Source organism: Diplodia corticola (assembly GCF_001883845.1).
Source record: "Diplodia corticola strain CBS 112549 chromosome Unknown scaffold69, whole genome shotgun sequence".
Lineage (NCBI taxonomy): Eukaryota > Fungi > Ascomycota > Dothideomycetes > Botryosphaeriales > Botryosphaeriaceae > Diplodia > Diplodia corticola.
The window spans coordinates 100991-128291 of NW_017971548.1; the positions used below are offsets into that span (position 1 = coordinate 100991).

General features: G+C 57.7%; 8 protein-coding genes across 8 annotated transcripts; 3 read left to right on the forward strand and 5 right to left on the reverse strand.

Moving 5' to 3' along the window:
• Nucleotides 1-277: 277 nt before the first annotated feature.
• BKCO1_6900036 (nitrosoguanidine resistance protein sng1) lies at nucleotides 278-1762 on the forward strand (the record flags this gene model as incomplete). Its single annotated transcript, XM_020278456.1, has 1 exon — nucleotides 278-1762. The coding sequence occupies one exon, from the start codon at nucleotides 278-280 to the stop codon at nucleotides 1760-1762; it is 1485 nt and encodes a 494-aa protein (XP_020126224.1).
• Nucleotides 1763-3580: 1818 nt separating this feature from the next.
• Nucleotides 3581-4946, reverse strand: BKCO1_6900037 (er associated chaperone; the record flags this gene model as incomplete). The annotated part of the gene is made up of 3 exons (XM_020278457.1): nucleotides 3581-4137; nucleotides 4223-4462; nucleotides 4658-4946. 3 exons carry the CDS (start codon nucleotides 4944-4946, stop codon nucleotides 3581-3583), a joined length of 1086 nt encoding a protein of 361 aa, XP_020126223.1.
• Nucleotides 4947-5924: 978 nt separating this feature from the next.
• BKCO1_6900038 (uncharacterized protein) lies at nucleotides 5925-6489 on the forward strand (the record flags this gene model as incomplete). Its single annotated transcript, XM_020278458.1, has 3 exons — nucleotides 5925-5991; nucleotides 6092-6291; nucleotides 6364-6489. 3 exons carry the CDS (start codon nucleotides 5925-5927, stop codon nucleotides 6487-6489), a joined length of 393 nt encoding a protein of 130 aa, XP_020126218.1.
• A 344-nt stretch (nucleotides 6490-6833) lies between these two features.
• BKCO1_6900039 (ubiquitin conjugation factor e4) lies at nucleotides 6834-10278 on the reverse strand (the record flags this gene model as incomplete). The annotated part of the gene is made up of 5 exons (XM_020278459.1): nucleotides 6834-7737; nucleotides 7795-8453; nucleotides 8505-9239; nucleotides 9294-10190; nucleotides 10249-10278. 5 exons carry the CDS (start codon nucleotides 10276-10278, stop codon nucleotides 6834-6836), a joined length of 3225 nt encoding a protein of 1074 aa, XP_020126217.1.
• A 1790-nt stretch (nucleotides 10279-12068) lies between these two features.
• BKCO1_6900040 (gtp-binding protein rhoa) lies at nucleotides 12069-12974 on the forward strand (the record flags this gene model as incomplete). The annotated part of the gene is made up of 5 exons (XM_020278461.1): nucleotides 12069-12136; nucleotides 12224-12251; nucleotides 12376-12573; nucleotides 12634-12768; nucleotides 12825-12974. 5 exons carry the CDS (start codon nucleotides 12069-12071, stop codon nucleotides 12972-12974), a joined length of 579 nt encoding a protein of 192 aa, XP_020126188.1.
• Nucleotides 12975-17138: 4164 nt separating this feature from the next.
• Nucleotides 17139-19311, reverse strand: BKCO1_6900041 (mfs myo-inositol transporter; the record flags this gene model as incomplete). The annotated part of the gene is made up of 4 exons (XM_020278462.1): nucleotides 17139-17442; nucleotides 17542-18519; nucleotides 18663-18959; nucleotides 19091-19311. 4 exons carry the CDS (start codon nucleotides 19309-19311, stop codon nucleotides 17139-17141), a joined length of 1800 nt encoding a protein of 599 aa, XP_020126189.1.
• Nucleotides 19312-20528: 1217 nt separating this feature from the next.
• On the reverse strand, nucleotides 20529-21510 carry BKCO1_6900042 (mfs myo-inositol protein; the record flags this gene model as incomplete). Its single annotated transcript, XM_020278463.1, has 2 exons — nucleotides 20529-20927; nucleotides 21019-21510. 2 exons carry the CDS (start codon nucleotides 21508-21510, stop codon nucleotides 20529-20531), a joined length of 891 nt encoding a protein of 296 aa, XP_020126186.1.
• Nucleotides 21511-23891: 2381 nt separating this feature from the next.
• BKCO1_6900043 (actin-interacting protein (bud6 aip3)) lies at nucleotides 23892-27064 on the reverse strand (the record flags this gene model as incomplete). Its single annotated transcript, XM_020278464.1, has 2 exons — nucleotides 23892-26810; nucleotides 26891-27064. 2 exons carry the CDS (start codon nucleotides 27062-27064, stop codon nucleotides 23892-23894), a joined length of 3093 nt encoding a protein of 1030 aa, XP_020126187.1.
• Between the last annotated feature and the right edge of the window lie 237 nt (nucleotides 27065-27301).

Genomic DNA, 27301 nt, shown 5'->3' on the forward strand with positions numbered 1-27301 from the left:
CTGCAAGCGGCGAGGCTGTCATGCAAACATGCGGAGCATGATGATGTGAGTTGTCTATCTTGGCAAGATGATAGAAGGCGTTTTTAGCAAGGGATGAATGTCCTGGGGCCTGGGGCTCGGTGTGCCCTCAGCCCAGTGGTTCCGAACCAGGCAGCTACCTAGACTTAAACAAAAGGCAGCAGTGATGCACGCCACGAGCGGAAACGAACAGCTTGAGACATCACCACACCTCTCTGGCCTTTGATCCCAAACCTTTATTTCCTACATCTCCCTCACCATGGCTTCCGAAGTCCGATCCAGCAAGACGTCAACCTCATCCAACGCACCAACCATGGTCGATCAGAAAGAGTTCTGGCGTGGCCGCAAGAAACAGTTCGGCATTGCCGTTGGCGCCTCCTTCGTCCTAATCCAGCTACTCTTCCTCACCACCCTCTGCTACCTCTTCGGCTCCATCTACCGCCAAGGCACCCGCATCCACAACCTCAAGGTTCTCGCTGTCGACTACGATGGCGGCATCATCGGCCAAAGCCTCCGTGGCGCCTATGAGAACCTCGCCGCGCCCTCTTTTCCCGGCCTCGAGTTCAAGAGCACCGAAGACGGCTACGCCGAAGTGTCTGATGTAGTCGAGGCGGTGCGGCGCGGCGACTACTGGGCAGCCGTCTACACTCACGCCGGCGCCTCGACCCGCCTGTCTGCGGCCCTCGCCGGCGGCGACGACGCATCGACCTACAACTCCTCCGCCGCCGTGACCTACGTCTGGAACGAGATCCGCTACGCCACCGTCGCTGCGGGCTCCATCAAGGGCAACATGGAGACCCTCATCTCCGTCTCCCGCGCCGTCTACACGCGCCTCAACGGCACCGCCGCGCTCAGCTCCCTCGCCCAGACCGACCCGGCCGCCGTCGCGGCCTACCTCAACCCGATCCAAGCCTCCTCCATCAACATCAAGCCCTCCCCGCAGGCCGCCAAGACCGTGTACAACACGATCCCCATGGTCATGGGCATCATCATGCAATTCTTCTTCCTCATGGCCGTCAACGGCGTCGCGTCGTCCCTCCAGCTCTACTCGCACCTCCCCTTCGCGCAGAACCTGCTCGTGCGCGCCGCGCTGTCGCTCGTCTACACGCTCGTCGGCGCGCTGTGCCAGTCGGCGTACTTCTGGGCCTTCCGGGAGTCGCGGGAGCAACCCGGGTCCGTGTTCGCGCTCGTGTGGATGTGCCTGTGGCTGTACCAGCACGTGCAGTTCCTCGTCTTCGACGTCGCCACCACCTTCATCCCCCTCAGCTTCGTGCCCTTCTTCGTGCTGTCGTGGGTCATCGCCAACGTCACCAGCACCATCGCCCCGTTCGAGCTCGCCCCGGCTTTCTACCGCTGGGCGTACGCCCTGCCCGCCCACGAGACGTGGCTGGTGCTCATGACCATCTGGTCCGGTGGCGCGGTCAACAGGTTGTATCGCGCGCTGCCCATCATGTTTGCGTGGGTCGCCGTCATGGCGCCGTGCGCGTTCGTCGCGTTGCGGTGGCGGTGCAAGAAGGCGGTCGAGGCGGCGGCGGAGGAGGCGGAGAGGAAGGAGAAGGAGAGGGCGGAGATCGTCAGGAAGGAAGTGGGTGATTTGCAGGAACGGAAGGAGAAGGACCGAGCTGGTCATCCTGACGCGGACGGGGCTGCTTCGGAGGAGATGGAGGGTAGGAGGGAGTTGGAGTACTTCCCGAGCGTGCCGACGCCGTTTGAGAATACGCTGAGGAAGGTGTTTTCGGCTTGAGCGGGAGGGGGAGCTCTGAGCGGAGACTGAGCGTGCTATAATTTACTTCTCTCTTGTTGTTTTTTTATCATAGCGTGGTATTCCATAATAGACTGAGCGAAATCAAGTCATATCCACAGCTTGCTGCTCATACGAGTCGACGAGTATGTAAAAGCTACGACGAGTCGATCTCATCACCTGTGTTTCAACTGTCTTTACTTCACCTCTTCTTGAACCTCTCACTGCAACGAGAGTAGAATCTCAGGAAATTCGCATACATCCTCTCGACCTTTTTTGAAGAGCTCGGAGATATTTCTTAGGTGCATGAACACTCTCTGAACCAATAATGTCGTCCTACCTCACCAAATCTTCACTTTTCAATATTCTCTTCATAATCTCTTCGCTTCCTCAATCTTCCGTTAGTCCAGCAGCAGCCGAAGCAACTCATTTGTCAGGACATCATCTGTGCCTCATACGACTTTTCAAATACAACGGCAAAATACTTTAATGCCTTCTCCGCTTGCTCGTCTCCAACCAGGCTTCACCTCAAAGAGTTTGTCCTCATGATCAGATTCTTTGGGCTGCCCAAGATCTGCAATGAATATTGTCTGTCGTCATTAAATCCTTATGAAGTTCGGCGCCCTATTCTCCCTATGATGGAGATCATCATCGGACCATGACCATTGTCTATTCAGCGAGCACTCAGTGCATCCGACTCATAAATAGAGTCGCTCAGTCAGAATGACTCTGTCTTCCAGAAAGTGGCGCCGAATTGCTCTATGAGACAACTTGGACGCATGTCAAAGGAAGTGCTTAAATAAGGATGATATTGGGCTACTGGCGTAGCGTGCAGGCGGCTGCTTGAACGGCCTGTGCTTCTGTTCAGCTCATGGAGTCATGACCTGAGTAAACACCACATGCGTCATGACCTGCACCACTAAATCTGTAACAATTCTAAACACGGGAAGAGAACACGAACAAGGACATCCGGAAGGTCGCGACCATGTGTTCAACCAGAAACGTAAAAGCAAAAGTCATACACGTTGAATAAGCCCATTTTGCTGGAACTAAAAAATCTGTACACTTGATTACCTTGCCCTTCAAAAAAATATAAAAATCACAATGGCCCAATCCGCCCTTACTGCTATGGTTTTAAAGCTTGAACATGCTTCCCTCTCTACTCATCTCCCTTTCCCGCTTTTCCATTGAATCACACCAGGTCAACTTACGCCCTCCCCCCCTCCTGTTTTTGTTTTTTGTTTTTGTGACAGCCCTGCCTCTCCCCACTTGCTTCATTTCGCCGAGGAATGAAAAGATATAGAACTGGAAAGACAAGATACGCTGAAACAGCCAAATTGTGGTCGAGGAGGAGAGAAAGACTCAAAATCGACACCGCCACACACAGACTCACTCACTCGCGCACAAGCCCAACACACTCGCACCACAAGATTGACAGAAAAGATAAGAAGGAAACCGGACGCACGCAATCCGCCTTAATGATCCACGCGCCATTGTGCACACCACTGCTAACCAAGAGAGAACAGCGCAGAAAAGAAAACGGGATGCAGCATTCGCAATACCAGCGATATCTTCATAATGAACACTCCTCAAAGGTGACGTAAACAAGGAGGAAGGAAAAAAACCGACAGACCGACCCGTACCCTCTCACTCTCTCTCAACCAACCAAGGAGTACAGAATAGGGAAAAAGAATACGAGGGGTAAAGAAAATGCCATATCATGCTTGTCTTCTCACCCCAACCTCATGTTCACTTTATTATTAACGTTTTGTTCTCTTTTACCTTCTCTTCTTCCACCCCTCTCCCTCTTCCTCATCAACTTCACCGTCCATACCCCAACTCCCTGAGCCTGGTACAGCTCGGCTTCGGCATCTTCCTCGCTTCCTTCATCTTCGTCTCGTCGACGAAGAACCATCCCTGCGCGTCTTGCATCAGCCGCGCCTGGCGCTGCTGCTCAATGTCGCACTCGACGTTCAGATGGCTCATGTACCGCACCTCGGCCGTGCGGTCCAGCTCCTTTAGCTTACGCCCGCTCAAGTCGTCCACGTCGGCCGGGTTGACCCAGTAGGGGATGTTCAGGCGTGCCGACGTGCGCTGCAGCGTGTGCGGTGGAGCTGCGCCGTCGAAGCGCAGCGAGGGCCCCGTGGCCGTTGAGCTCGAGCCGGAGAAGATGGATGACAGCAGCGGCAAGATGAACAGGAACAGCAACGGCAGTAGCGACGAGAGGGCGCTGCTGATGCTGGGCGCCTGGGCGGCTTGTTCGGCCGCCGTCGGCCGTCTGCGTGGTCTCGCACCACCGAACTGGTGCACGCGGATGCCGGGGCCTCCGCCGAGGTTGAAGACGAAGCCAGGGCCCGTGTCGAAACCCATACCGCCGCCTGTGGTAGAGAGTTAGCCGTGGCCGTTGTTCCTGTAGTCGACCCAAATGCTCCGCCTCCGAAAGCTCTGTTTGGCAAAACTCACCAAAAGGTCCTCCTCCTCCAAATCCTCCGCCAAAGAATTGCCTGAACAGCTCCTCTGGCGACATCTCCTCCTGGTAGAACCCTCCGCCTGGTCCGCCGGGCGACCTCGCAAAGCCGCTGAAGGGCGACGCGCCGGCCGCGGATGCGCCACCGCCAAACCTGTTATCCGGATCGCCGCCAAACTTGTCGAACTTGGCCTTCTTGTCCGGATCCGACAAGACCTGGAACGCCCTCGACACCGCTAGAAAAATTGCAATGAACAGTCAGCCTTCTGTGTCCATCAATTCTCCAAAAAGCCCTCGTCCCCTCGTCCCCTCCTCCACCCACCACCTCCACCACCCGCACACCCTCCCACCATGCCTCCCCTACTCCCTCTCCAAAAAACCCCCCCATCAACAACAAAAGAAAACCCCTTCCCCCCTCCCGCAAAACTTACACTTAAACGCCTCGTCCGCGCCCTCGTACCCGTTCTTGTCCGGATGCGTCAGCAGGCTGAGCTTGCGGTACGCCTTCTTGATCTCCGCGTCCGAGCACGCCGCGCGCCGCTCCTCCAAGCCCAGGATCTCGTAGTACGCCGTGGCCGCGCACTTGCGGATGCGCAGCACCGCCGCCTTCTGCTCCGCCGTGTACGCGCGCCCCGCCGACCCGTCGTGGTGCTGCCGGTGCCGCGCCCCGGTTCCGTCTCCGGATGAGGATGCGTCCGCGCCGCTGGCTTTGGCTGACATGGTTTTCGTTTGTTTGTTTCCTGGTTTCTTTCCTTTCTTTCCTTCCTTTCTTCGGCGGTGTGGGCGGTTTGGTTTGTTTTTGCTTTTTGTGTTGTGCGGTTTGCGGATTTGCTGGGGCTCGTGGTGGGAGGGATGGAGAAGATGGGCTCTGCTGGTTTACGGGGGACTGGGTGCGGTGGACGGGAGTGGCGGATGCGAGTGTGTTGATGGATTCGGTGGCCTGAGACGGTTGCGTGCGGTGGAGGACGGTCGTTGGTTGTTGTGAGAGCGTCGAGGTGGTGTGGGTGATGTGGTGTGTCGCTGAGAGAGCTTCCCGGCGCAAGGCAGTGGGAAAAGCAGTCCGCTGCAGGCGGGCGGTCCGAGTCCGAAATGCCGCTCTCTCAGGCGTCGGCCTTGAGTGCGTTGATGCAGCGGTCAAAGGGTCGCGTGCGGTGGTTTGGCGTTGTTGCGTTGGTAATTTTCTCCCCCCGGTTGTTGTTATCTTTCCAAGATGCCACTGTGGTATCGACGTCGGTCTGCCTAAGGTTCTCTCCGTCGGCGCGTCGGCCAAGGCCGGGGGATTCCACGAAAAGGCGGCGGCGACCGGGGGGGGGCGGACGCGGGCCGGGCTTTCTTGGGGTTTGCCTCAGCGAGATCGAGCGCGGGCTTGCCGCGGGCGGAAAGCGGAAAAGAGCTTAGACCTTCCTCTTCAAAGAAGGACGGGACGGGAGGAAGGAGCAAATCGGCCCTGTCTCTGCTGCAAGTGGCCGCTCTCGCCCCTCATGCATCGGCGCTGCGGCCGCGGCAACGCCCGCCAAATTGCTGGCCTGACGCCAAATCCCAGACAGCTTTACCCCGGCTGCTGTATGACGAAACCGCCTTTTTTCGTGACGCGCGCGCGCAACTCTCGTCACCACCTCTGCCTCTAACCCCGCTCCAAACCACCACGTTCGTTCCTCCACCGAGTCGCCCTCCTCCACAACTTCGCAATCCGCACCAATGGCCGGCGAACCCACCGAACAAAAAGTCAAGGCCGGCGTCGCGCAGACGTTGCGGGCATGGGGAGGTACGTACAGTTGCACAGCAACAACGTGCAAGCAGTTGCAACCAACACACACCAATGGATACATCAGGACGAGCTGAAGAATTGACACGAAATTAACCAGACAACCCTCTCCCGGCGACGCTCACCGCAACGCTCATCACGGCCCAGCACATGCGCCCGTTCCAGCCGCTGCCCATGCTCTTCCCGCCCGTCCTGCTGCTGTCCAGCTACCTCAACCTCAACGGCTACAAGAAGGATGCCGCCGGGATGACGGCCGCCTGGAGCGGCTTGTACGTATTGTTGGCCGGGAGGAGAAAGCAGGTTCGTCGCCAGCCCATTTTTGGAACTGTTTGAGGATCGAGGGCTGACGTACCATGGCGTTCTTCACAACAGAGAATATATTCCAAGTTCGGCGCTAGAGGTATCACCCGCGGCGCAACAGTGGCAATGTGCGGAGCCAATTTGGTTGGTGGTGGGTTGGCATACGCCTTCGGAACTAGGGAGGAAGAGGAGGATTGATGATGGGGACCACGAATGATCAGTGGTTAGAATAGAAGGACAAGTCATTACGAACTCACGACGTGTGTAACATACAGTGTAACCAACATATGCAACAGAGAAAAGCATTTTTGACCAATGAGTGGGAATGAGGTAAACCAACCAAGTATTCACGCATGGATTTTGCAATCAAAAAGCTGGACTCATACCAAAATTGTGCATGGATGCTTCTATCGAACTATCAACCATCTTCTGCACTTCATCATTCATGATGGTTCTCAAAGCCATCTAAAATCCCAGGCCCCTACTGAACGCCCACTATGCACCCGCTCACAGAAGATCAACCAATCCCACTATCCAGAGCATCAAGACGTGTCCATCGGTTCGGTGCCTGCGGCCTGAGCGCGCTCAGCCTGCTTCGCAGCCTTCTTCTCGGTCTTGAACGCTTCGATCTTGTTCTTCAGCTCTGTGTCCGGAATAACATCTTCGATCTTCAGTGGTGCACGGTTGAAAGGGTCGTGAGGATCACTGAGAAGGTGGCTCTGGATGACGGCACGGTCGATGGTCATCCTACTTTGGGGAAGAATGACCGGATCCTTCATGATGTCGAAAATGAGCGGGTCCAGGAACTCGTCCGGAATCTCGCCCAGATCAGCCTCTTCCTGCTCATCAGCCTCCTTCGCTTGCTGAACCTGAATTGCCAAGCGCTCCCATTTGCCAATTTCTTCCTCAGACTTGAGAGCAAACCTCCTCATGATACTCGTGGCCTTGTTGAAATTGTCCGGCTTGTAAGAACGGCCATCGCGCGCGATAGCAAGACGAAAGTTCTCCTTCTCCTTGAGGTTAAGGTAGACGTCGACAATTTCTGAAAGCATTGACTTGGCGTTGAAGCCATACTCCTGCGGATTCTCGACCTTGAGATTTGTCTGCTTGGGACCCACCAAGGCATCCAGGTTGTAGTCCAGCATGTCAGCGAGACGCTGCACAATCTCCGGCATAGTGAATGAATCGCCGAGGGCCTCTGTGAAAAGCTTCAACATAGCCACCGTCTCGTTGGTCAAACCCATGTAGCTCTTGGCCCTGCCCTTCGCCGACTCGAGCGCCTCTTCTTTCTCCTTGCGGATGTTCTCATCCGGGATGGCATTCGGATCGCGAAGTTGTTTGGTAAGATCATGGATCTGGGTGAAAGCCGTGAACGACTCATCCAGGACGAAGGTGACGTCGTTGAGAAGCAGATTGACGAAACGGACGAAGAAGTCCAGGTTGACCCTACTAATCGTCAGTATGAAGGTCAAACGGAACGGTAATGGTTGGAAACAAACGTACTTAGCCTCGGTTCCTAGATGGTCCCGATACACAGGGTTGCCCCAGACGCACTTGAACACCTGAAAGATTTCGTATCTGATGTTGAACTTATCATAGAATTGCGTGTGGGCACCAGTGCTCTCACACTCGATGTAGAATTGCATCAGAGCATGTAGGAGGTTGTCGGTGGCAAACTTGGTTGCAAACAGAAGATCTCCAAGCACGCCCTTGGACCGGCCTTGGAAGGGCAGAGTCCCGTAGTAAAGGATGGTGACAAGTCCAGACTTGAGATAGGGGTTTTTGATGTAGGCCGAGCTTCGTAGGAAGGTCAGACAAATTGCGATTAGTTCTTCGCACTGTGTCGAGGTTGCAATCTGAGGCATCATGCGGGTGATGAACTTGAAGTTGTCCACAACATCCTCGAGGAAGTACTCCGGCAGACATTTGAAAGCTTCTGGTTGCTGCGCAGGAAGCGGGAGCTTGAACGCCTTCTGAGGGTAACCGGGACTGACGATACGCAGCATCCAGACAATGACGTATCGCATGAATTGCATAGCCCGTCCTTGAATCGTCTCATCAAGAAGGACTCCCTGGGTTGCCAAGATGGTGCAATGGCTACGTTCGACGGCATCTTTGTATTTCTTCAAAGCATTTTCGAATACCTGCAGCTGCGCCGGGTTCTGGGACGGGTAAGCAAAATATCACGATTAGAGAAGTCTTGCCAAACTTACATGAGCGTACTTGTGCCTCTCCGTCTCGAACTTCTCAAGCTCACGCTCCATCCATTTGAGGTCTTTCTGAAGTTGGGTCAATTTGCTCTGAGCAGCTTCGGTACCATAGTGATGAGCCGCTACAGTGAGGAAGAAGCACTCTGAGATAAAATTGTTCTCTCCTTCGACTTTCGTGGAATAAAACTCGTCGGATGCGTTCTGATCTGCGTTCATCTTGGTCTCGTCACTGATGTCGACACGCGGGTTTCTCCGCATGTAATCAATCTCTATCCGGTCGATTTTAGAGAATGTCGAGTCCATGAATGGATCGCAGAGGCGATCGAGTATAACCGTGATATTGTTCATGAAGCCATCAGATGAGACATGCTTCGCATCGACACGCATAGCGCGGCGCTTGTGGTTCTTGTTGACCGTCGCCGCAAACCAATCAAGCATATTCGACCGGGAATCCTTTGCCCGAATGAAGCGGTTGGCCACGTCGAAAAGTTCATCCTGGTGTGTCGCCAGAGTCATGCGCAGAGCTCGCTGCGCATTCATGATGACAGACCTATCCCTGGTTCGTGATCCGGCAAAGTAGTTTAGCGCGACTTCGGCCTGTAACGGTGATAGCTTGAAGAACGGGCCCAGCAACGTGTCATGCTCCAAACGGGGCGCAGTGATATCCGATGGCAAGAACTTGGGTGACTGTGACAGAGCTACTACAAGCGGAGGATACTGGCAGATATTGCGCAGAGCCTACCAAAGAGTCACTTATACGGATATAACAGGGGTGGGGAATCTGTGACATACCAGCATATAAGGTTTAAACTGGTCGTTCATGCTCTTCTTGCTCAGATCCTGACTGAGCTGCTCAACCGCGCCGACCAATGCTTCCTTGATAGACTCGTCTTCCTCGAGCCGTGAGACAGCTTCGTTCAGGAAATCATGGCATATGCCATATTCATCCTCAGGGTCGTTCAGCAGGTGTTGGGCCAGAGGGTTCACAAGCCATGAGTCCAGCCCGAACATGTCGGGTACGTTGACCGCAAGCATGGTGTAGCTTAAGGTGAGCCTCTTAGCCTCCTTCATTACCTCAGCTCGCGCCGGGTCGTTCTTGTCCGCAGTGGTTGCACCTCTCGAAACCCTGGCCGCACGTTTCCAGCATGACAACAGCCAGTTTAACGGCTTGCCATCAGGCCGGTTGGACGCGGCCTCAAAAAGTACCCCTTCCAGCACAGTCGTGTTCAATAGCAGCGGGCTTCCAGCATCCTCCAGGTCTCCCTTCACACCAGGCACGTAGGCCAAGCGGTTTCCATGCGCATCCTGCGTGTGTGTCTCATCCAGTGTTACCCTGAAGATGGTGCTGAGTGTCCTGTGTTGCCACGCCTCAAAATTCTCAGGCGCCGCAGCGGGACGGGGTCGTGGCCGAGACTCGCTCTCATTATCACGCTTCTGGGGTAGCGACGTCGGGGCTTTCTTGGTAATGCTGATCTTGGGCGCGGAGGCCTGGCTTTCCGTCACGGCGGCAGGCGTGGAGCTCGGGCTGAGCGATGGTGCTGTGGCCAGGGCCGGACTTTGGGCACTTGCGGGCTGCGGCGTCGAGGCAGAAGGCGAAGCAGCGCCTGACGGGCTGTTTGAGTCGCCGGGAGTAGGCGATGCTGGAGCAGAAGATTGGCCTCCGAGCTTTGCGAGGCGCTTGTTGCGGATCTACTCAAAGATATCAGTGCGATGCGGCTTGGGTGGCTAGGTGGGTGGGGCAACGTACCTTATCCGCGTCGGACAGCGCGTCGGACATGGCGAGTCTGGTCTGCTTGCAAGACCTGCAGGGAGACCTGACGTGGGGTGCTGCGGGCGCAGCGGATGAGGAAAGGCGGGGGGTGGTTGAATGGTGGAGGGGTGGCCGTTGAGCCTGGAGCTGTGGTGAGGCCGGCTTGAGCTAAAGCGATGATGTACCCACGGCAAGCACCAGGCACCCGCTCCCTGGATTCCCCGCCGCCCGCTAAACTCCGCGCCTAACTTTGGTTGCGGCAGGGCTGGACAGGACAGCAACAATGTCTAAACAGCATCTGCCGGTCTACTTTCACCTGTCTCGTCGCACTCACGGGCTGGTGATGCAGTCTTCGAGCGGCGTGCCACTCTAATTGCAGGACATGCGCTGCGTGCCACAATGTGCTAGACCGGGCAGCACCTCTGACCATGGAAAGCACTCGAAGCCAAGAGTCATGATTCCGGGTACAATAATCAACAGGCACGCTGACTCAACATTACAAGCTACCGTGCCGGAAGAGGTAGTGGTTCATGAAGCACTGACAAGCGGCGCCAGAATAGGCGGAGAGAAGCTGCCCAATGACGCTGATTACGCATTTGGGCAATGGGGCACCGCGGCTCCGACTGCTCCTTCACCGCATGTGCTGATAGACGCAGAGCGAGATAGATGTACATACAGTCCGGCATCAAACGCAGCGGCGGCCGATCTGGCTCGCCAAAGGGCTGGTGAGCGCCGCCGGGCCTGCAAATCGAGTGATTACTTGAGCGTGCGGAAAACTGGGGAAGGCAATAGCACTGGTGGGTCTTCAGCCCTGCAGATTGCACCGGTGACGGCCGTGATGTTCAGTGTGTCGGGCTGGCGCCGCCGAAAAAGCGTCGCATCCCTTAGAGACGACTGCCGAATGGGGCAGGATGGAGTACCAGAGGCCATCCTCGTCCACGCCCGCGCAGCGCCGCAGCGGGCGATCGGCGCGCCGCTCGTGCATAAGGCTGCCACCCAGCTTGTGCGCGCGGTCGTCAGCACCGCGTTGATCCGGCGCCCAGCTCCCACGAGCGCGCGCGCGGCGTGGCAGCGGCGGCGGCCGGTGGCATGGAAATGAGCACCAAGGCCGGCAACCTAGGGAAGGGGAGCGGGCCCGAAACGGAGGCTCGCCACGGGCTCCGGCGCGGGCCTGGTGTGCTGGGCGTGCACAAAGGCGTGCTGCCATTGTGCCAGTGCGCGCGCGGTCGTCGCCAAGCGGGGAGGGCTGCAACTGCCCGGGGCGGCCAGGCAACGCCCGCTCTGGCTGCGACGTGGACTGCGTCGGGCGGTGATGTCAAGACGGGCCCCAGAGTCCCGCGCGGTCGCACCTGGAAACAGGCGCCACGTGAGGCGCGAGGGCGGTGGTGCTGCTGCTGGTATCGCGCTGCGGCGTGATTCATCGTTATCTGCTGGCCCGATGCACGCGGGCCTAGCCGAAAGGGGGCGGTGGTAGTGAGGACGTTGCCTGCCCAGCAACAGCCAGCGGCAGCTCTGCCTCTCGCTCCTCTCGCTCCAAACTCACTCTCTCCTGCACCTGCTCCGTCCTCACGCGCGCATCCCGCTGCCCTGCACCGCCATCGCCAAAGCCACCGCCCGGAGCAGCTTTGACCGCCCCCTTAGTCCAGAAGACGTATTTGCGGCTGTGCTGTTTGTTAGCCCCAGAAAGTCAGTACGCCTCGCTCCGACCTTTACCTCCCGCGACACTCAACCACTTCCTCCCCCGACATCACCGTCCTCCACCCACCCGCGCCATCTCCCACGACCCGACCGCACGCCTTCCTAACAAAGTCGCACAGATGGCTGAGATCCGTCGTAAGCTCGTCATCGTCGGTGACGGTGCGTGCGGCAAGACCTGCTTGCTCATGTGAGTGCCTCCCCGTTTGTCTGCCGCGCTGCCGCCAGCGCCTGGCAGCCTCCTCCTGACGCTCTGCTAACGCCCGCCGCCCGCCAGCGTCTTCTCCAAGGGCACTTTCCCTGAGGTCAGCACACCCTCCCTCGTCCTCGCGGCCGTGGAGCCCGTCGCCGGGCGTCAGCTCCGCCGAGCGCCCTCCGATCGTCGCCTGGCCCGACGTGCGAGCGCATCGATGCTGATAGTGCGAGCAGGTCTACGTTCCCACGGTTTTCGAGAACTACGTTGCCGATGTCGAGGTCGATGGAAAGCACGTCGAACTAGCGCTATGGGATACCGCCGGTCAGGAGGATTATGACCGTCTCCGCCCGCTGTCGTACCCCGACTCGCACGTCATCCTCATCTGCTTCGCCGTCGACTCGCCCGATTCGCTCGACAACGTTCAGGAGAAGGTTTGCCACGCTGCCCACTGACTCGCTCGCTCGCTGTTTGCTGACGGAGCCCGACCGCAGTGGATTTCCGAGGTCCTGCACTTCTGCCAGGGCCTGCCCATCATCCTCGTTGGATGCAAGAAGGATCTGCGTCACGACCAAAAGACGATCGAGGAGCTGCACAAGACTTCGCAGAAGCCCGTCACTCCTGAGCAGGTAAGCGTCGGCCAGGGCGGTTGGTGCAAGGCGCGGTCGCTAACGCCCCACTCCAGGCCGAAGATGTCCGCAAGAAGATCGGCGCGCTCAAGTACCTCGAGTGCTCGGCCAAGACCAACGAGGGCGTGCGCGAGGTGTTTGAGCACGCAACGCGGGCTGCGCTGCTGACGCGCAAGAAGGAGAAGAAGAAGTGCAGCATCTTGTAAATTACCCACGCGAACCAACCACCACGGCTGCTTCGTTGGGTGCCTGCGCATGGCCGACACATCCGTGGCTTGTGACACTGGGCTCACAAGCACGAACGAAGCTCAATGCGAATGATGGAGTACGGTGAATGAAGACAAGCGTGGACGCTTCTCTTAGTTACATGGTCCATCCCACATACTAGAGCTTCTCATTCTCGGCAACCTGAGGCGTTCATCTTGCGCAGGGCTTTCGGATTCAATTACACCGGCAGGAGTCTTCAGTGTGGAAGTCAGATCTCAGGTTGACGAGTAGCGGGTTTGATGGTCACGGAATGAGATAGGATTATGCGCGTTCCCACTACCCCCCCAGTACATCCGTCACCCGTGCCTGGTCGCTTGCTTGGTCTGGGAATTGGAGGCACCTTTCTTTTAGTTCTGGCAAAAACGCCGGAGACCCCTTTCGATTGTTGGTGTGCTTTGCTGGTTTCCTTTCTGGTCTTGTCCTGTCATCTTGCGCATAGGAGGTGTAATAGTTTCTAAATAGGCGTCTCAAATCGATCCTTTGAACCCAGCGTGTCACGGCGCTCTGGATCGACGCAACCCGCACTCAAAAAGCCTGGGCCCCGGGCCTTGTCTGCCCGTGATGCATGTCCCCCATGTCGGAGGATGCGAGTCAGGATGCTGCTGACTGTGACCATGGGCGCTGCTCCCCCTATTCTGAGAGGGGAAGCGACTGTACGGCGACGGGGCCTTCCAGGACAAAGGATAGGCAATTTTTCTCTCGGCGCCACCGGAGCATCTCTGATTTATTGAATGTCTCGCGCTCGCGTTTGCCGGTTTTGCCTCGCCCAGGCGCAGGGTCTGTGTGCAGCGTTGGTCTTGCCCGGCGCCATTTTGATATTACGCACGGCGTCTCATCAAACGGTCTTCTCTCGGGCTCTTCTGCCACAACCTTATCGGTGGCGCTTTCAAAGATGGCCGACGCGGCGGCAGGGGAGCCCGCGCTTGCCGTTATCCGAATTGCTCGAGACGAAGGCGCTTCGAACCAAGGACGGCGAGATGATGGAAAGGAAAGAAGGCCCCACAAGCCGGAGCAGGACGCCTGACGCGCGTCTGCCTGCGCAGCCAGCAGCTGATGAAGCCCAAGTCGACGATGCACAAGCGAGCGAAGCAGCGCAGCGAGAAACGCCGCGAAGGCGCTACCCATTGCCAGGGGACCTTGCTCGGCTGAGAAGGAAATAACGACGGGGCAACGGTCGGAGAGTCAGCCTTGAGGCTTGAGAGTCAACCTCGCAGCCTGCTTCACCATGAGCGTGTGAGGCTGGCTAGCTGGCTGCACTACCACCACCGTCCTGCCATCCTTTCGGTCCGTGCCTCGGGACTCTGTGCACCAGCCTGCGCCGTGCCGTTGCTCGTCCTGGAGGACTGCTGTTTTCTTGTCCTTTTTGCTCTAATTACCCTCTGCCTTGGCCTGGAGAGGCAAACCGGCTATTTTTAACCTTGATGATCATGCAGAGCAGCGAGTACGAGCAGCCACCTGGGTGCGTGCGGTCCTCGTCCTCTCCAACGCCCATCGCGGGAGTGCACCTTTTAACGAACGGGGGAGTGGAGAAGAGTCAAAAGCTTGGCTCACTGGCAGCGGGACCCACGCGCATCCCCCTTCCCGGGCACATCCAACGGCAGGCAGGCAGACACACCCCTGTCGCCCTTCACCACCACCACCTCTCTCCTGTGCTCATCTGTGCTCATCCGTGCTGCTTCCTGCCTTGAGCAGCAATCGGCCAATCACGCCGCTCCGATGGCTGGTCGCCATTCCTCAAGCAACCACGGCCGGGCTCCGCCTCGCCTCGGCTGTCTCTCTCAGCCCGGTTAAGCAGTCGTGCACTCGCTTCTCAACCCCTGTCCTCACCCATGATCGCTGGGGAAGTGAACATGTTCGTCCAGAAATGCGATCCCATTGGCTTCGCGCCCGCAACGCTTTCTGATATCCGACCTAAGATAATGCCGGGACGCCATCACACACGTGCGAATCAGCGACGCTGTCACCCTCACGGCTGCCTGGCTTTCCCTCCTCCCTTGCAGGGCCGCCCACTCAGAGCAAAGACAGCCGGAGTGGATTCCGCGCAGCCGCCGGACAATAGTGCATCACCCGTCGATCAGCCATGCAAGAAGGTGAACAAGGCGGAAATGTGGAACCTCAACGCCCTCAACAAGTCCCTCCCATCCTCCACGTCGTCCGATTTGTGTTCGGGGACCCGCGTGCACGCATCCGCCGCCCTGAGCCACGCACCGGAAACACAAAGAGGAAGAGACAGAGAGACCTGCCTGGCTGCCCGCGCCCGCAGCTCCCGGGTCCATGGTAGATCGACGCCCGGGGCAGGGATGGGGCGGAGCTGCGGGAGAGAAAGCGTGAGGCGAAATCTCGACCGCACACGACAGCCATCCACCAGCCGCCGGCCGTGAATACATACCGTTTCTCGTTCCCTTTGCTTTTTGATTCCGATACCAGCGGTCCGGGACAGAAGCCCGCCTGACTGATGGATGGGGGACAGCAAGGCATGCCAATTGGCCGCGCCGTTTCCACCCAGAAACCTGTTCCACTCAGAATGCCGCAGCCTTGCCTGCGCAAACCAACCAGCCAAGGGAAATATGTTCGTCTTGCAGGCTGCCGCAGCCCATTCACGGCCCCCCCTGAATTCGCCACCACGTAGTACACACGTACACGATAGCAGCAGATGCAGAATCGCCCGAGCTCTGAGACATTTGGGGGAAAAGGCTTCCCCGGAGAGCTCGGGACGATGCTGATATGTCCCGCTGCATTAGTTGCATTAGTGTCATATTGTGTGCTTTCACTACTGAGCCATTTTGTTCCTCATCCCCTTCACTGGCCCCCTCCCCAAGTTATAGGCACGCCCGGACAAACTTCCCCCCGCGCTTATCGTTAGGCAGTTTTGCTTCGCTGTGGTTAATCGTGACCAACTCATCACGCATCCACCGCCTATTTCTTCCTGCATGTAAAAATCCCCACAGCGATAAGACACGAATCAAACCAGAGGACTACGACTCATTGCGTATATTCCAAGTCTCTTTTTCCCGTTTTTAGTGGGTGTGTCAAACAAAGAAGCAGGGGGGAAAAGTGTCTAGATGAAAAAAAAAAACGCGTTCAGAAGCCTAATCAAACGAAAGCCAACCACATGCACCTGGCTCCTCCTCTCCCCTCACGCACCCAGTCCCGTCATTCGCCTTCATTAATTGAAGGGCAAACCTGAACAAACAACGGGGCAGGTAGCACCTCGCCTTCTTTTCCCCAAAGAAAAAAGACCACAAGGACAACAACGTAGCTCGACGTGCCCCACAAATCATTCGCAACAGTCTCACACACAGACCAACGCGCGCGTTGTTGCTGCTCTTTTTCCCTCTTGGCGCGTCACAGCCCGTGCCCATGGCCACAACGGTCTTTGCAGCATGCATGGGGTGGGTGCAGCAGACAGACAGGTGAGCAATGGCCCTGCCCTACGGCGTTCCAGAACACGGTCTGCGCTCAGAGCACATACACGCACACACACACGCACATACACAACGACGGCAAAGAAAAAAACAAGCTGTTCATCTTGCAATCTAACGGCCTTGGAAAGGGAAATAAGATAAAGAAGGGGAGGATGAGGAGGGCCGGGGGGCGGGAAGGTGGACTGTGTAGTCCCATAGTAAGAGAGAGAGAGAGCCAAGGAAAAGACGGACGCGAATTTTTATAAGTGAAACGCGCCGCCCTCATCCGTTTCTCATAAAAAACCCAGGCGACAAGGGTTTCCAAGGATGTTGTTGTTTTTCCCATGCTTCGTCGAAACAAGAGAGAACCGTATTGTCACCTGATACGAATGATGCGTGTTGATGCCTTTGCAGCCACGGAAGACCTCTTCCGCATGGCGAAGTCACAATTGCAAATAAAAAGTAAAAAAATAAAGCATCATACGATACATCTCAGAGAGCCGCCGAATAAACACCCGACATCTACAGTCTATCCATCTATCTATCCGATCTAGCTTCCACGCCGCGCTACGCTGTATCGCATAAGAGAAAAAGAAAGAAAGAAAGAAAGAAAGAAAGAACGAGAAAAACTACTACCTACCACACCAGCTCTCATGAAAAAAAATTGAAACCCCGAAAAAAAACCACTCCCTACCCCCCTCACTCCCCCATCCTCCCCATCACCCTCTTCCTCTCGGCCCACCTCCTCAAGCTCTCCCTCACGCCCCAACCGTCCGCCAACAGGCCCCCGACGTCCTCGAGCCCCAGGCCCGCCGTCTCCGGGTAGATGCGATAGACGGTGTACCAGCACGCGGCGCAGACGAGCGCGTACGAAGCGAAGGTGCCGGCCGGCGTCAGCGCCTCCATCATGGGCAAAAAGGTGAGGCCGACGAGGAAGTTGCTGCCCCAGTTGGTGGCCGTGGCGGCGGCGGAGCCGAGGGAGCGGACGGAGAGGGGGAAGAGTCTGTTTTGTTTGGCTTCTCGTCAGCGCGTACGCGAAAAAAAAAATAAAGTATGGAGGGGGGAGAGAGAGAGGATCAAAAAAAAAAAGACGTCGACGTACTCGGACTGCTGCCACGGCACGTTCCCCATGCCCACGGCGTAGCTGGCGACGTATATGACCATGGCCAACAAGATCGCCACGGCCCACGGACCCGCGGCGCCAGCATCATCACCATCACCACCATCCCGCACCACCACCCTCCTCAACACCTTTGCCACCACCCCCGCCGCCGCCGCATCATCCGCGCTCTCCTCGGGCAAGTCCAAAAACCCAAACGCGACGCTGCACAGCCCCAGCCCCAGCACCATGATGGGCACGCTCAGCAGCAGGATCCGCCTCCGGCCGACGCGGTCGATCGAGTGGAACGCGACGAGGGTGAAGGCGAAGTTGGTGACGGCGATGGACAGGCTCGTCAGGGTCGGGGAGCGGAAGCCGACGAGGGCGAAGATGGTGGCGGAGAAGTACATGAGCGAGTTGAAGCCGCACAGCTGCTGGTAGGCCTGCAGCATGCACGCGATGGCGAGGGCGCGGCGGTGCGCGCCCACGCCGACGAGCTCGCCGAAGCTGTCGTGCGCGGCGGCGAGCTTGGCGGCGAGCGTGCCGGGTTTGGGGGGCGATGATGTGTTTGAGGCGTTGTTATAGTGGTGGTGGCGGCGCGAGCTGGCCGCTTCTTCCTCCTCCAGGACCTCCTTCTCGACGCGGCGCAGCAGGGCCTCGACCAGCTTGTCCTTGCCGACGTCTGCTGTGCCGTCGGCGTCGGCGTCGTCGGCGCCGTACACCTTGCGCAGCACGCGGCGGGCGGCGTCCTTGCGGTTGGCTTTCACCAGCCAGCGCGGCGTCTCGGGCATGAAGCCGAGGGTGAGGAATTGCAGGACGGCGGGCAGCGCGCCCAGGCCGACCATCCACTTCCAGCCGTGCGGCGTGGCGGAGAAGAGCCAGCCGACGATGTACGCGACGACTTGGCCGCCGGTGATGAACAGGCTGGAGACGGTGACCAGCCGGCCGCGGAAGGGGGAGGGTGACAGTTCCGAGATGTATCTGCACGCCGGCGACATGTCGTGTTAGTCCATAATGTTACTCACGCGCACAAGCATGCATGTGCTCTTCTCTGCTCTCTCTGTGCGGGTCGAGCTCCTATCCTAAACGACGGCAACATGAAAAAAAGAGGAGAGACGACGTACAAAGGCACGACAAAGCTCGCGCTCCCCACAGCCAGCCCCACGATGCTCCTCCCGAGAATCATGCCCCACACGGTGCTCGCCCAGGCCTGGCCGAGCGAGCCGACCAAGAACAGCACATCGGCGACGAGGATGACGCGCTTGCGGCCCCACGCGTCGGCCAGCACGCCCGTGACCGGGCTGGCTATCAGCGCGAACAGGCTGGTCGCCGACGTCACGAGCGACTTGTCGAGCGTGGTCAACGCGCGGCCGGACAGGTCCGTCCCAATGCTGACGAGGGTGCTGGATATGACGCCGGTGCTGGAGACAATCGACAATAAGCCCATGTGCACACGCGCAAACACACACACACATGTATATCCTCACGCGCACAATAACCCGCGCCTTTTGGATGGACATGTCCGCTTTCGAACTTTGTGGATCCCACTCACTCGTAGCCAAACAGCAGTCCGCTCACGCCGGCGGCGAATGTCAGCGCCCAGATGAACAGTCCTGGCGAGACGATCTTGCTCTCGTCCACATCGTCGGCGTGGTGGTCGTCGTCGCCCTCGTCGTATTCGTACGCGGTCGGGGATGGAAGCTCCCGCGAGCTGCGGCCGCCGATCAACGGCTCGTGGGCGGTGGACTCGTGGGGAGCACCGAGGTCCCGCATCTCGACGTCTCGGGTGGTCGCGCAGCGGGGGCGGTCGTGCGGGAGAAAGTGGTGGTGGGGGTGGTCCTATTCGTGGGGTAGGATAGGAGGTATTGGAGGCCTGAGCACACTCGTAGACTGGGATGATGCTGCAGAGGAGGAGTTGACGGCGGCAACCGGTCAGCGACACGCTGTGATCAAGGGAGAGAGTAGCGAGAGACAGCGGGCGAGGAACAGCGCGTCGGCGGCGGTCAAAAGGGAGCGACGACGTGTCTGTGTTGTCACGCCCTGTTTTTGCATCGTGATTTCTTTCCCCACGATGCTGCGCGGCAGGCACGTTCCCCCGGTGTCTCAGGCAGGCGGACTTTCCCTTGTCGGCCATGTGCGTCGTCGTCACAGGCTGGCCGCCCCCGGTCGGGTCAAGCCCTACCGAGATCGCCAGGGACCAGCCCGTCCCACATGACCCCAGGGGCCACTTTCATCCACTTATTCGGCCTAAAACTTCCTCAGTCCTTCCAGAATGCCTGTGTGGCCCTGTCCGACGCTTCTGCTGGCTGGCGCTGGCGCATGCATCCGCGCACACGGGAGACAGCGAGCGATGCTTCTCGCCGTGGACTCTGAGAGGGCCTCACCATGCTTGCTTTTGCTCTAGGGACTTTTTGGCTTAACGCCACTTCGACGTCCAATGAAGCTGTGGATACATCTTTCAGATCTCAGATCGACAGGCTGCCAGATACCTAGGGATGGCTGCAAGCAGGGGAAATCTTGGGCTGTACCTGGACCATTACCTACCACGATCAATTGAGGCATTGAACCGAACACATACTTGCATCCGCTTGCCGTTCAACGCGACCTTGACGTGGAAAGAGGTCATCAAATTGATCACTCAGAAAGGAATCAAACCGTGGCGAGCCAGACTCTTAAGAGTGGGACTGCTAGGTACAGAATTGCAGACAAACACCAACGAGCACATAGCGCCTTCAGGAAGCGAGTACACGCGCATCTCTCCTCTATTATAGATCCATCAGCGCGTTACCACATCGCTGCTACTCTAAAACCGGGTGCGGGATATAAGTATGAACAGTAATTAACTAAGGCATTCAAGCATAACACGTGAAAATAAAACCCCTCCCCCGCCCGTTTCCTTTTCTCTCTCTCTCTCTCTCTCTCTCTCTCTCTCTCTCTCCCCTTCAAATTACCACCAAGCCTCCCTCCAACCAAACCACCAGCCTCGACCCTCACAACACCAACGCCGCAACCACCACACCCCCCACCACGCCCCCCAACCCCCCCACCACCCTCCTCCCCGCCGCCGCCGCAGCATTCCCCGTCTGCTGCGCCACCGTCGCCGCAGCACTACCACTACTACTACCACTCGCGCTCGGCCCCCCAATCGTCGTAGTCGCGCCGCCGTTGACGGCGCTGGCGGAGACGGTGAACTTGCTGGTGTGCGACGTCGACGACGCGGAGCCGGTGGCGCTGGCGGCGGCGCCGGCGCTCAGCTTGCCGGCGCCGGCGGTGACGGGCATGGTGATGGCGGAGAGCTCCGAGGCCTGCAGGGCGGAGGTGTAGGCGGGGAGGGTGGAGGAGGCGTGGGTGGAGATGCAGCTGGTGAGGGCGGCGGTGTCGTCGTAGTCCTGTCGCAGGGGGAGTCAGGAGGAGGGTTTGGCGGGGTCAGGGAAATGGAGGCGAGGGAAATAGAGGGGAGGAAAAGGAAACAAAACTTACAATGTCGGCGCTGTACGAGCAGTAGTCGGACCAGGCGTCGGCGCCGTCGGACTGGATGGTGCAGAAGGCGGCATCGGCGGCGGAAGTGCAGCCCATGGTCATGCTGTAGTCGTAGGTGCCGTAGTAGTCGTCGTTGTACGACATGACGGTCGTGTAGGCGAACGAGTCGGGCCCGACGGTGGCCGTCAGCGCGCCGTCGACGAAGACGCAGTTGTTGTAGTAGCTGGGGTCGCTGTAGCTGTCGCTGTCGCTGTCGCTGTCGGAGTCGGAGCTCGTGCTGTAGGGCCAGTCGGCCGAAGTGGTGGTGGTGGCGTCGAGGCACGAGAAGGCGACGACGGTGTGGTCGGCGTCCTGGACCTCGACGATGGACAGTGCGATGTCACTGTATTCATCGTACGAGGGCTGCTCGGCAGGGTAGAAGAATGAAATTGACGTGGTTTGCGCGCCGACGGCTGTGGCGGCGGCCACGAGTGCAACGGTGGCGGAACGCATCGTCACCGGGGAAAAGGTAAAGGTGGAGAGAAGGTATAGATATCGTGCGAGAGGTGATCCAAACTGGACTGGCTTGCACTCCAAAATGACAAGTGAAGACTGGCTCTTCGTTAACAGACGGGAGGCTGAACGGTGGAGAAGTTAAACAAAGCCGCAACGCCATCGTCTCTCCCGTCCATCTTATAGTCGAACAAGAGGCGCTGTGGATGGCACATCGTACCCACCTGCAGATTGGTCTTCCCGCGCGGCTCAATAATACAACTCTCGCGATCCTGGCCGGGCTATAGCCCGAACGAGACCGAGCGGATGGTGCCGACGGGCGAAAGCGAGCATGGTTGCCTGGCGCTAGGCCGCAGATGGTGGTTCTGCCGTCAGAGCGTCTGCCTCGATGCCTCTGCGTTCCCCCTTCGGGCAAGTTCAATGAGCTTGGCATCGCTGCTTGTCTGCTTGTGCCAACGGGCCAGGCACCACTCCACTCTCCGTCGCCGTCTGCCACAACCGAGCATGGCCAGACTGCACCACGAGCGGCGCGATTGGCTTCTCGCCCCTCGGAACATCACCCTCGACCGAGCTGTGCGGAGCGTGTGCAGGCCGGCCTCGGCTCCTCCGAGTCACAGCGGCATTGCAGACACTATGCTGCAGTGGCATTGCATCCTTCGCCAAGCATCGCATGGTCCGACACGCCCCCAAAAGTCCCAGGGTAAAGAAGCCGCGGCTAGCGCAGGGGCTCATTTTAAAATGTCTGCTCACACAGTTGGCGCCGGCGGAAAAGCTTGGCATGCGAAGGATTCACTCCTAATTTTAGAGCCTTTTGACCGCTGGCTGGGCCGAAAGCCGGGGGTGGGTGCATCCTGCGGGATCATGGACGGTAACTGTGAAAACCCGACAAGGACCGGTGACCAGATCGTAGCAAGCATGGGTCGAGCGGCGGGGCGTGTAGTAGTGAGCAGTGGTTGGGGATATGTAGGGCAAGGCGAGAAGCATGGATGAGTGGATCCTCGACCGGCTTCTGCCCGATCCAGGACGCGAGCAACCGAGATGGGTGTTTCCCGCTTCGGCTCTCTGTCTCTCTGCCGCGGCTTCTGTCGGCATCTTCCTGCCGTGATTCGCACATTGACTGCGCGCGAAGGATGCATATGGTGCGGCTACACGGACCGCCACTGCATCATGCCCTACCACCGGTCGTATCATTCGATAAAGTCCGGGCCAGTCCTGCATGTGAGAGACACTCATCCTCGTAATGCTGATGTCCAAGGCCAGTCATCCTCGGGAAGCCGATCGCGTCGTAACAAACGAGCTTCTTCTGGACACGAGCTGCTCCGTCAGTATAAATTCTGTTGGCACATGAAGCCAGCAGCTTGCGCATGGCTGCGCATATGCCCTCCTGTATCATCATACCGTAGCTCGGAGGCGACGAAAGCTGTAGCTGTCATTGTGCATAGGGCGATTAGGGAATTATACATGAAATCTAACTTAACTGCGCTCCGATACAGCTGAGCACATCATTATTCCTGCCGTCACAGCGAGCCACTTACATCACCTGCTCAGGTTGACATCCATTCGTTTCCACCTCCATCGTTGGACAAGTCGTGCGACACATTTTCCCCATAGCTCTTGCAGACAAGACACCTCGGCGTGTATTTGTACCCAATCTTGATTGCTCAATCTGAAAGAAAACCATTGAAACGTTTCAGCATGAAGCCCGTAGGATCATGGCGTGATACCAAACAAAACCACAATGAAAGCAGAAAAGAAACTCCCCGTCGCTAGACGACACCTTTGAAATGCCGCACGCGACTGGCTTTAATGATTACTCGCTCAAAGACGCGTCAGTGGAAGGAGGGGCAAGAAATGAAAAGAACAACTAAACATAGTTACAATGGAAACGCTGAACAAAACAGGCGAAGATTAAGAACAAGGATCCGACATCACCATCCAGCCAATCCTGTGATGCTATTCCAAAACGATCTCGTCTTTCGAACGCTTGATGTCGATTTTTGACCTGGCAGTGAGCGCGTGGGAGAAGTTTTCGTCATTCGTCCAGCCGGCTCTTTGAACGAACATGCCGAAACAGTATGTCCCGATCGGCCATACGGACTATTCTTCATGTGCGTGGCAAGCATATTCTCCGAGCTCTTAGAATCGTAACCGATGAATCCCCTCGCAGTAGCCGCTTCGTAGCGCTGTGGATTTTGAGTGTTGGACTTCGTGCGCGTTCTCGTACTCGGGGCAGTAGTGGGCTCGGCCTTGATATGTTGAAGCTGCGAAGGCTTGAGGACGCTCTTCAACCGCGGCGCGTCTGCATCGGACGGAAACGGGAGCTTTGTGCCTTGCCCTGCGTGCTCCTCATTAGCAGACGGAGCGAAAGAGACACAAGGACTTCAGGACGAAGCATTCTCACCACCGTTTTCGGTGGGTGCCTGCTCCTCCTTCTTTTCCTCTGTCGCCTCCGTTTCAGCTGGCTTTTCAGCTGACTCTCCCTCTGCTTGTGGAGCCTCGCCGTTCTCTGCAGCTGCCGCGGCCGCTGCAGCCTCGGCCTGGGCCTGCCTCCTGGCTTCGGCCTTCTGTCGCCTTCGTTCCTCAGCTTCAATGGCTCTTTTAGCTTGAAGTTCGAAAACCTCCTTTCGAATCTTTTCATCCTTGGCAATTCGCAAGCGCTCGACCTCCTCGACACCCCCACTCTTCTTGAGCTTGCCTTCCTCGACGAATTTACCGAGCTCCCTTTGGAACTCGCCCTCCTTGCGGCTTTCGAGTTCCTTCTGTCTGATCTTCTCAGCGCGCTCGATTGCCTCAAGTCGGCTTTCATGATTAGGTTGAAGAGCCCTGACTTCGTTGAGCATCCCGTCCTTGGCTTCACGAGGATCGGCCGAGGTATCGAGGGCAATCGCATGCGAGGCCTTGACGCTGGTGTGGCGATTGCCAGATCCTTGGACATTTTGCGACTTTGTCGCCTGTTCCACGAGGCCAAAAGTCTCGGACAGCTTCTCCAAGTCGTCTTGCAGATCCAACGCCAGCTCTTCTTGCATGGTAAGCATCTCCCGATCCTCCATGACCATCTGCAGTTCTTGTTCCCAGAGCTTGGTCCAGATTGGCTTCTCTTTCTTGAGGAAATCCTGAAGCTTCTTGACCTCTGATGTGGTAAAGGAGATCTCCTTGGCAACCACCTCGAGCTGTCTGGGACGAGGACGCACGCCACGGGCAACAACATCTTTCCGCAGATCCTCCACAAGATCCTGCAGATCGTCGACGCGGTTGACGATCTTCTCGGAATCGTCGTTCAGAGTCTTCTTGCCCTTGTTCACATAGGAGCGGCCCGTTTCACCAGACAAAGTGGGAACTTCGGCGTTGATTGCTGCGCTCTTTACAGAGGCAGCCTTCGAACGGATGTTGCCCATGCTCGCTTCGATATCCGATACGAAGGAGGAATAAGTCTGGCGAACGACTGCGAGATCACGCCTAAGAGACTGAATCTCGTCAAGCTGCGCTGCAGAATCCTTGAGGTTGATTGATCCGATTTTGCCGGTGGGACGAGGTGACACGATTGAGGTACGAGCAGATGGAGCAACGGACAAACCCGCCATTTCCTTTGCAGCCTGAGCCTGGCGATCTGAGACTCGCTGAAGGGCCGATTGCTGGTCTACCACTGCGCTCTTGACACTCTCAACAAGCTTGCGGATGTCGCCGAGGCCGTCATCGAAATGACGCTTCACTTCATCTAGGGCTTCGACATTCAAGACGAGGACGGAGCGATCTTTGATATCGCTCAGATCCTCAAGTTCGTGTCGAACGCCAGAAATTGGGTCTTGAACATAGATTTCTGGTAGATCGACGCCATTGTTGTGAGTGTTCCAGGCAAATTTCTCGATAAAAGCGAGCTGTAGGCGCGCAATCGAAAGATCGTTGTAGCCGTCCTGGAGAACAAACTTTTTGATCTTGCTTTTGTATTGCAAGAACAAGGTCAGTTCCTTACCAGGCTGCGGAGACTGATCCGGAATGAATTCTTGACTCTGCGGAGGCGTCGCCGGCTTTATTTTACGAGAGTCGCTACGACTAGGCGTGACTACTGCTTGGCGTTTAGTGCTCTTGTCGTCGTCGTCTCCTTCCGCTGCGGCCGGGATGTCATCGACGGGCCCAGGTACGGTCGCGCTGACTTCAGGCTTCTCCTCAGTCTCGTCGTGCTGGGCGTCTTGATCATCTGTGGCCGATACGGCTGAGTCTTCCCCCTCAGCGGAAGGCACGGCTGGAGAAGGCGCAACAGCATCACTCTGGCTGCTTTCTTCTGATATTCTGCGTGATGCCAGTGTGTTCGCACTAGGAGAAGCGTCGACAGCTGCCTGCTGAGTGGATTGCTTGCGAGTGTGAAGCAGCGAGCCGCGTTTGCGAACGGCATTCATAGACTCGCGCACATCTCGCCCGCGGTTGGGTATCGGGGAATTCTGGCTTGGTGGCATCATGGGAATGCCATTCGAGGCGCCTAGGTGCTTCTGGATCTGATATGCTGAGAACCGCCTCGAAGCCCTCCTCTCCAGCTCACCACCCCTCTGAAGCGCAGCTAGAGCATCTTGCTGTTTCGGAGGAGGCGGAGGCGGCGGGAAATCCGCAGGAATCGAGGAAGGTGGGGTTGGCGCGGGCATGCCTCCTTCGTCTTCAGGATACGGGGCGATGATGGGAATGTTTTGGGCGGCGTTACTCGAAAGCGAAGAGTCAGACGCGTTCATCCCGTCTCGATTGCTAGCGGTCGACCGGGCGCGCGAATGCGCGCCTTGACCTTCATACTTGCTGGGTGACGCCCTGCCGTGAGCAGATGAAGTCCGTGGAGGAAGATCCGGGTGGTCAAGGCCCAGATCTCCGCTCCCCTGACGTTTTTGTCTCTGTGCTTCGTCCTCACCCACACTCGCGTGTCTGGAGCTCGACCCGTTGGATCCAGCCGAGTCCCTGCCACTTCTTTGGCGTAATCTCTGCTGCTTTTTCTTCAGGCCATGCAGCAGATTGATTATGATGTCCCGTATCCTCGGAAGAAATCGGTCGAGACTCGCTTGGGAAGCTTCCTGACTGAGGGTTTCCTCCAATATGCTTCGGAGAAGCTCTGGGACATTTCCTAGATCCGATGTGTCGACACCGATCGCGTTGAAGGCGCGGGAGGCAATGTTGAACTCATATCCGAGACGCACATAGACGTCAGAGACTTCGCTCTCCGTTGCAGTGCCGCGCGACCACAGAGTGAGGGTTTCGAGAAGCTGCTTCGTGGCGACTAGGAGGTGCGTAACGCTTTTCTCAATTTGAGAAAGTTGCTGCTGGGGCTGCCGAAGGAATGAAGTCAGCCAGAGCTCAGGTTGCGGCCCACCCAGCCACGTTGGGGAGAAAAAGCTGCGCGACTCACATTCATGGGCCGCCGCGACTGGCTGCTAGCGGAGCGGTTGGACGCCGACGACGCCCTGGAGCCGGCATCGTCGCCGGCAAGCGTCATGCTGGAGGTGTTGGAGTAGAAAGTCTGATCCGAGTCTGTCGCGGGCGACCGGCGGTGTTGTCGTTGTGCGGTCGGGGGGCTCTGCATGGCAGCTTAGATGCAGATGCGAGCGTGCAGCATCTGAGCGTGTCGGGTGCTGATGATGCTTAGCCCAGCGTTCAGGGATCCCGCCGGGCGTTGTCGCTTGGACTCCGCTCCGCGCTGTGCGTACGTGCTCTTGCGCCACGGCCGCCGAGAGACGGCGGAAAGACAGCGGGGCTGACAGCTGAAGTGCCTGAGACGCGTGAAGAGCCACAGGGGTGCGGGCGCAGGCGCAGGCGCAGG